This window comes from Brachycentrus maculatus, unplaced genomic scaffold (genome assembly GCF_059751285.1).
Source record: "Brachycentrus maculatus isolate JH-2025_06_01 unplaced genomic scaffold, ASM5975128v1 h1tg000237l, whole genome shotgun sequence".
Classification (NCBI taxonomy): Eukaryota; Metazoa; Arthropoda; class Insecta; order Trichoptera; family Brachycentridae; genus Brachycentrus; species Brachycentrus maculatus.
In genome coordinates, this window is record NW_028280988.1 from 659,187 (window position 1) to 668,051 (window position 8,865).

The 8,865-nt window shown below is 38.3% G+C and overlaps 1 protein-coding gene across 2 annotated transcripts; it reads right to left on the reverse strand.

Moving 5' to 3' along the window:
* Nucleotides 1-2,164: 2,164 nt before the first annotated feature.
* Nucleotides 2,165-3,595, reverse strand: LOC148306578 (uncharacterized). Of its 2 annotated transcripts, XM_088264761.1 has the most exons (2): nucleotides 2,754-3,595; nucleotides 2,165-2,708 (listed from the first exon to the last, which is right to left on the reverse strand). In XM_088264761.1, exons 1-2 carry the CDS (start codon nucleotides 3,593-3,595, stop codon nucleotides 2,165-2,167), a joined length of 1,386 nt encoding a protein of 461 aa, XP_088120887.1. The 2 variants fall into 2 exon arrangements, with proteins under 2 accessions (XP_088120887.1, XP_088120886.1); XM_088264760.1 differs by having other exon boundaries at nucleotides 2,165-3,595.
* Nucleotides 3,596-8,865: the final 5,270 nt, after the last annotated feature.

The window sequence follows — 8,865 nt, forward strand, 5'->3', positions numbered from 1 at the left end:
GATTTTAAAATAAATATTTTATCGGGATGCCAATTTTTATTGTTGGAAATATATACAAGTATCCTTAAAATACTTAAAAATAGCGTTGTATTTCAAATTCCGATATATTCATGAAACTTGCCTTCTGACCCATATCGGCCAAACAGAGAGCGGAGATAGGTCAAAAAGTAAGGTGACGTCATTATAGGTTTGTGTCTTGTGTTTTTTTTTAAATACTGAAAAACTTTCCGAAAAAATGGGCAAATTCCTTGTTTTATAATATTTCATTTAAAGATAGACAAATCTAACATAAATGTTACCCGGAGAATTTTGCAATTTTGAATTTTGATTTTTTTTTGTAAAATCGACTAATATGGATCTAGCGGATTTTGAAAGAAGGTGACACATGTATACGTTATTTACACAAATTAATTCTAACTGAATAAGGTATGGCCATTACAATTGTAATCTTAGCCAAGAGAATGGAAGACAAAGAACGTCTAATTTATCTGTAGAGTTATGAAGTTAGTTTAATTCTTGATCATTCTACAGAACTTCAGAAGAATCCAGAAATCGTTATTTCACTCAATTATCGGTGCATCAAGAACTAAGTAAATGGATATACAATATACATTGTTATTTTTAGTTATAAATTATGACGAATAAAAGTGTTGAGAGTAACAGATAAAATTCTATACGTTAATGGTCCTTCTAGCCGGATATGGTCAACGTATTTTTCGAATCTTTTCAGTTCTGTAATTATGAAATATTTTCCAACCGTTGAAAGACGCTGTTAAAAGTCAAGTCAAAGTAATTTTCCTCTTTATTTACTAACACCTGGAAAGGTACTACTATATAATATCATAAAGTTAATAGTTTTATAATCGCTAACACACAAAGAATTTGTCCAATTAATTTTTAGGGAACTGGTGTTATATACCTACATATGTGTTATGATAGTTTAACATTTAAACACCAATTTATACAATACAATACAATAAAATCTACACAAAGTTATTGACATTTTTAAAATAAGTAAATATAATATTTTACAGAACGAGCTTTTAGAATTAGCGCCTTTTAATAACCATGCAACATATGTAATATCGCTCACTCCTTTCAAGAACGTCATAAATCAAAATTCGTAAATTTTCAGTTGTGCATGTTTTCGTAATGCCGAGAAAATTTACTATATCCCAGCAGAAGCGGCATATTTTTAACTTAATATTTACCCGTCACAGGGCAGAAAGTGTTGTTTTTGCATTTTGGAGAAAATGTATTTTTTAATATTTTTTTTTAAATATACTAAATATTTTTCAAATGGGTAAAAAATCTTCAGGTTTTTACCTAAAAATATCTGTTGCATAGTAAAAAGTTCAATGAGTGGCTTGATATTAATTTTTAATACATTGTATTATATTTTTAAACTTTAAAAACGTTCTCCTGAAAAATCAAGTTTTTTGATTTATGACGTTCTTGAAAGGAGTGAGCGATATGTCAAGAAAATCTTAATATTTTTGATTTTCAATTTTATATTTTAAAATTCAATAATTTACAAAAAAAGCATGCAAAATAATGGTTGAACATACATTTTGCATGTTGAGCATAATATAAAATTCATTAATTTCAAAACTTTTAAAATAAGTTTCAATATATTTTCACATAACAAATATACGAGATATCTAAAGTTATTTACAATTAATGTACAAAATAATAATTAAATCTTACTGTAAGTACAAGGGAGTAACTTGTAATTTTACGGAATAATAAATGGGTACAAGTAATAAAACTAATACATGGATAATTGGAACATAATTTGTTTTAACCAACGTCAATTAGTGAGATAATTCCAGTCAACTTTCCAATAACGATCCTCACACACGCCATTTGGCTATTTTATTAATATCTGTTCGTATTCATAGTGTTTAGTACTATTCCAGTCTCAAATTACTATCAATATATATAATCTTTACCCACTTTACCCGCGACACTATTTTTACAAAAAGGAATGAGGATAGAATTATTATAATTAAGAGGAATGAAATTCGTATATATATATTATATATATATATATATATATATATATATATATATATATATATATATATATATATATATATATATATATATATATATATATAATAAAAGTCTATAAAAAGTTACGAACTTAAGGCAATACGATAACTTATTTGACAAAGAGATCTTTGAGAGTAGAACAAAGCGAAGTATCGCAAGTTTCGGTGGAATCTTCCTCCTCCGACTTGCCGGAGTACCAGCTGCTGCCCTGCGGGGGGCGCTCCATCTTCACCTTCGGGATGGCTCCCTGCGAGGGGGCCGGCCCGCCGGAGGGCGCGGGCGGCTGCTGCGTGGTCGGTGGAGCCTCGGGCCCCCCGGACTGCCGCAGGAACACCTCGATAGCGCTGCCCAGCACCTGCGCGTCTACTATGGACCCGGTCGGCTTGTCCCACACGACCTTCGGCACGGGGGACAGCTTCTCCGCCTTCCTGGCCGACGCCGACCGCTGACCGTCCCTGAAGAAGGACGCCGTCAGTCGGGCGTCCGCTTGGCTGGCGTCGCTTTTCTTGCTGGCGAGGGTCTGATGGCGTTTCGTGAACCAACTCGAGGGACTTACGGCGGCGCGCTCATTATTTCCTCGGTTGCGGTTCACTCCTTGCAGGACCGACGCGTCGAAACTATTCGAGCGACTGTTTTTGAGCTTGTTCCTTCGGCTTTCTAGAGTACTGCCCCTTTTGAGGGGATCGGTTTTCGCCGGCGGAGGTTTGTCCTCGCAGCGGTTTATCTCCGTGGCGGACGAGGTCAGCGAGGTAAGGATCGAGATGAGGTCGGTGTTCGAGCACACTATGCCACCGACGCGTTCGTGCGCTCTGGGGGGGATCGGGGGAGGCCCGGGGGGCTGCTCGGAGGCCCGGCGGCGGCTGGGGATGGTGGGCAGCACGGGCGGGGCGCAGCCCACGAAGTCCGAGTAGCGGCGGCCGTGCGTGTAGCGCTGCGGCGCGCGGCCGTCCGCCTCGTCCAGCGGCTGCACCTCGCACACGCGCTCGTCCGAGGTGTTCCACAGCTTCATGCGGACTTTGCGCGCCGTGACGATGTCGTCCATGATGTCCAGCTGCAGGTTGTGCGAGGAGCCGCGGCGGTCCGTGGCGGGCGGGCCGGCGCGGGCGCGGCCGGGCACGGCGGCCACGGACTCGCGCCGCCCGCGGCCGAACAGCGCGGGCGGCACGCGCGAGATGGTGACCACGGAGTGGCGCCGCCCGCCGGGCTGCGGCGCGGGCGCGGCGGACAGCGTGGCCAGGAAGGCGGCCTCCCGCGGGGACGGGCCGCTGCCCTCGCCGCCGCGCTCGGACAGGCGGCGCACCTGCGAGGCCGTGATGCCCGACGTGCACGCCGGCGTGGGCAGCGAGTGCTTGCGCACCTCGCGCGACTCCCGCCACGGGCTCAGCAGGTAGGGGTTCTGCGGGGAGTCGATGTCCAGGCTGCGCCTCGGCGAGGAGTGCTCGGAGCGCGGCTCGTCCTCGTCGAGGCATCCGGACTCCTCCACGACGATGAGCGGCTCCTGGCCGATACTGGACATCGGGGTGAGGGAGGCTCGCCTCATCCTGCCTGTAACGGGAACAAAATATTGTACGTTAATAAATACGAATACTACATACTACTACCATCACGCCGTTTCTCCGCAGGGGAAGGCAGAGAGGATGGAACGCCACACTCTTCTGTCCTGACATACACTCCTCGCCTCCTTCACATCCATACATCTAGTCTTACATGCCCTCCGATTACGCAGACTTTTGACACCGCCGGATTTTAGGTTCGGATTGATCTGATCGTGCCAAGTCTTTTTCGTTCGTCCTCGTTCTGTTTTGCCTCTCACATTCGCCACATATATTTTCACGTTAATAAATATTGAATAATAAATTAATAAAATACACAAAAACAGAATTGAGTTTCATTTTATAAACTAATTTCAAATCTAAAACCATTCTAGGGGAATGTTCGGAGGCCTAGATTTTACATCAGTAATTAAAATAGCACCATCTATGATGAAGGTATGTATGTAAGTATTTCATTGTACTTAGAAATGTTGTTTCCAACAGTGCTATAGGATATACGGCCTTGTGAACAAAAACTATGTCTGCAGCTAGTTTTGTGAAAGCTTTGTGCCGTATTAGGGGTTGTAATCCGGGTTTATAAATGAAAACGTGATTTCGATGTAAATACATAAAGTATTAGTGTCGAGTTTTAACCAATTTATTTATTTATTAGTTGAATAAAATATTTGCTTTCAGTAAATCGGTATGACACTACTGTAATACTATCTTTTTGTCCGAAATCGATATTATTACTATTTTATGCAATGTTTTATTACATTTTTATTTATTTCTTATATAAAAACATGAGTTTACATATTTTTTAATTTTATTATATTTAAAATTTTTGCACGAGATCATATTTTTCACATTTATATTATATTTATTATTCATTATTTTTTTTAAAAATAAATTAAACACTTGAATATACCACTTTAATTTAAAAAAATCAATTTGTCATTCTACTAAGTTAATGCCGAATCAATAAATAATTTATTATTCATATTATATTTTATGTCTTAGAGTATAATAATAATAAAACCCTTACCGCACCCCAATGGTGCATAGGGCACTGCTTCATATAAACGCAGTTTTATCTCGATCGTTTACACATGAAGGAAGGCCCTCCACTTCAGGTACTAGTCCAGTGTAATATTGAATAAATATTAGAGTGAAAAAATCACTTATATTTATTAAACCCCCCTAGGAATCGAACCCGGGACCTCCAGAACGGTAGCCGAGCATGCTTACCATTACACTACGGAGGCGGACTTAGAGTATTGTCAGTAAAAATATTGATGGCAGATTTTTTATTTGTATTACACAGAGTGTATATTTGTCATTTCAAGTCAACAGAAAAATAAAATAATAAGTAAGTAGTTTTATAGTATTTTTTCACTTTTATTTTGTTTGATAAAGCGACCGGGTTTTGTCGTTACGTAGATGACGTTGGTAACGATTAAATCCAGTCGCTGGAAATAATAAATAATAAAATAAAATTACAGAAAAAAAATGATCGGGTTCTCTGCGTCGTATGTGCCATTTAGTTCCCAGGATTTAATAAAACTAAAGTAGAACTATTATTTTTTGACATCTCATCAAAGATGAAGAAGAATATGGAAGTCTGGGCATTTACGGGGCTGACGACCGTCATAGGCTGGTTTAAGTGATCACTTTACACACGTGTAACATTCACCAATTGTACCCATTATTGACAACCACACTACTCGAATTTTTGGAAGTTCTATATATATGAACCAATTTAGAAACCTTGTTCTTGAATCACTAGAACTTCACTAGAGACATCTATTGGTGAGATGTAAAGAAGCTTTTTATTAAGCAGAAACTCTTATATTAGTATGTGAGGTCCGAATCCTGGATTATTATCACACACATGAGAAACGCCAGAAAATTCCATATTCTTCTTCATCTTTGATGAGATGTAAAAAAATAATATGAAAATAGCTCCTGTAATTGGAGATAATCCAGATTTTGTGAACAAGTATTTGGACACACTCAAAATGTTAAGTAGAACTAAGTGTCCGGTCGTGGTCCCGTGATTAGTGTCGCAGACTCTTGAGTCCAGAGTTATTGGGTTCAAACTTACTCTCATTTTCGACGATTTATGTCTGTATTGTAAAGTATCATAGCCGAGTTAAAAAACAAGCTCTATAATTGAATATTTACCATTTTGTATAGGGACTAAAATTTGATATTTAATTACTTTGTATCTCTAAATTAGTGACATTTTAGATAACACTAGTCAAAAACAGGATGTTTCGTTTCCCGTACCATTTAGCAAGTGGCGTTTGCGAAATAATGACGACATCATTGCCCCTTTAAAGTACAAACCTTAACCAAAAATGATTGACGTAGGGTTAGAAGTTCGAGTAGGACATGAATATATTTATGATAGGAACATAATCCTTGCTAAATTAAAGTCTACCAAAGCTATCCATTACAAATTGGCTATATACACATGTTACCAAACCAGCATGACACCATTTAACCTCAATCAAGTAAGGTTCTGACGGTTTTCAGGGAGGATCACTACGTCAGAATAAATATAGTACCACATATATCTTATCATTATAAACAACATTTTGAGTGTGACCAAATACTTGTTCACAAATCTGGATTATCTCTAATTATAGGAGTTATTTTTAACATTATTTTTCGTCATCTCAACAAAGATGAAGAAGAATATGGAAGGAATAAGAATGATCAAAGTGATAAGTGTTAAGTACACAGTGTTACATTCACCAATTCTACCCACGATTGCCAACCACACTATAAAAAATTATGTAAACGTATATGATCCAATTTCGAAACATTGTGCAAGAATCCCTAGAATTTTCATTAGATACATCTATTGGCGAGATGAAAGAAGCTTTTTTACTGAGCAGAAACTCACTGAAACTGAGCATATTTGTATGTAAGGTCCGAATCCTCGATTATAATCACATATATGAGAAACACTAGAAAATATCCTTTTCATTTAATTATTTTAGCTTATAATTTAAAAAAATACTTATCCATATATTGTAGGTATATTACGCTCTCTCCTTATCTTCCATTACCATACCACAAAGTTAACAATGCCTTTAATATACAAAATGTATTACGTTATACCCACAATCATTACCCGAATTAATAGATCAAGTAAATAATGCAACGAAAGTTTTTTTTTTTTTATGAAACCAAAGAGATTAGGCCAATACCCGCCTCCTGTATACGATTTTTATTTAGTTTATTTGTTTAATGAGAAATATTTGTGTTTTTACTTATTTATTAAACCATATCCACTCCCTAGGTGGAGCATATGGAGTCCACAAACTGTCTCCAGGCTTTTCTGTCGGCTGCCAGCTCCCTTGCATCCTCCCAAGTCAGATCCGCGGCCCGAAGTTCTGACGAGAACTGCCGACAATTATCAGCAGTGGTCGTCCTGGGCGGCGCGAACCTGATGCCTTGTAAAAGAGGCAAGCTTGATTAAAACTCTCAGGAGGCATGCGGAGTACCTACATGGCCAAGCCAACTGAATCGCCTTTTCTTGACGACAGTTATGACAAAAGTACTTCAATATCATACTATTTCTATGAGCCTAAGCGGCTCATTTTTAAAAACAGGTATCAAATTTGTAGTAGAGTGAGTTCAAACTCAGAAACTCTGACTCAAGAGTCCGCGTTACTAGCCACTGGACCACAACCCAACTCTATATTACGAAAGTCATTACCACCAGACCGAGAAATAGCCATCTCATCATTAACTACTTGATCTAGAGTACCCAGATGGCGCTGTCATAATACATATCGCTCACTCCTTTCAAGAACGTCATAAATCAAAATACTTGATTTTTCAGGAGAACGTTTTGAAAGTTTAAAAATATAATACAATGTATTAAAAATAAATATCAAGCCACTTACTGAACTTTTTACTGTGCAACAGATCTTTTTAGGTAAAACCTGAAGTTTTTTTCTCCATTTGAAAAATATTTAGTATCTTTAAAAAAATAATTAAACAATACATTTTCTTCAAAATGCAAAAACAACACTTTCTGGCCTGTAGCGGGTAAATATTATGTTAAAAATATGCATCTTTTGCTGGGATATAGTACATTTTCTGAGCATTCCGAAAACATGCACAACTAAAAATTTACAATTTTTGATTTATGACGTTCTTGAAAGGAGTGAGCGATATATGACTCCGGTGAGGGTCTTTCATTGATTGATAAGCTAAACAGGTACACGGCTGTCCAAACTCAAAACACAGTAAGGGACATTTTTTAAGTAGTACGTTTTTTTGTTGCATTTTTGGACTAATTAGATTCTACTTAGTCCAAAAATGCAAAAAAACGTAATACAAAAAAATGTCCCTTACTGTGTTTTAAGTTTGGACAGATGTACACACATATGGGGCGCAAAATAAATGTATCTTCAATCTATGTTTTGTGGAACCATTCGTGTCCAGAGTAACTAGTTCATCGAAAGGGTCGAGAGTTTAGGGGTGTAAATTACAGAAAATGGCGGTATTCATAAGGATATACATATACCTTTAACCCTTTGCACCACTTATAAAGATGACATAATTTGTTCATATGGTACAACACACTGTTTAATTTTTGACATATTTTTTATTACAATAAAATTAAGACGTATTTGATGATAAATCAAATGTATTATATGTATTTATGAAGTAATATATGTATTTGATGATAAATCATAGTAAAAGACATGACTGAGAAATTGAAAAGGAAATAGAGGAGAAAAAGTAGGAATGAATCAGAGGATAGAAGTCAAGGCCTGAGAATTCGGGTTTTAGAACCCCGTACATGTAAACGAATTTCAGTAATCTGGATTCATTAAGAGTGAAACATGGCACCTTACAAGGGCCCAGAGCAGCCGTGTACTGAGCTCTGAGAATAGGTGTCTGCGGAGAATTTTAGGCGTGCGGTGGTTTGACTTTGTGAGGAATGAAGAGATAAGGCGTAGGACGCAGCAAATCTTGGTCACAACTGTCGTCAAGAAATGGCGATTCAGTTGGCTTGGCCATGTACTCCGCATGCCTCCTGAGAGCCTTAATCAAGCTTGCCTCTTTTACTTGTAAAGTATCAGGTTCGCGCCGCCCAGGACGACCACTGCTGACAATTCGTCGGCAGTTCTCCTCAGAACTTCGGGACGCGGATCTGACTTGGGAGGATGCAAGGGAGCTGGCAGCCGACAGAAAAGCCTGGAGACAGTTTGTGGACTCCATATGCTCCACCTAGGGAGCGGATATGGTTTAA

Excerpts from the sequence above, each read along its gene's own strand:
- LOC148306578 (XM_088264760.1), bottom strand. The coding sequence starts at position 3,595 with ATGAGGCGAGCCTCCCTCACCCCGATGTCCAGTATCGGCCAGGAGCCG.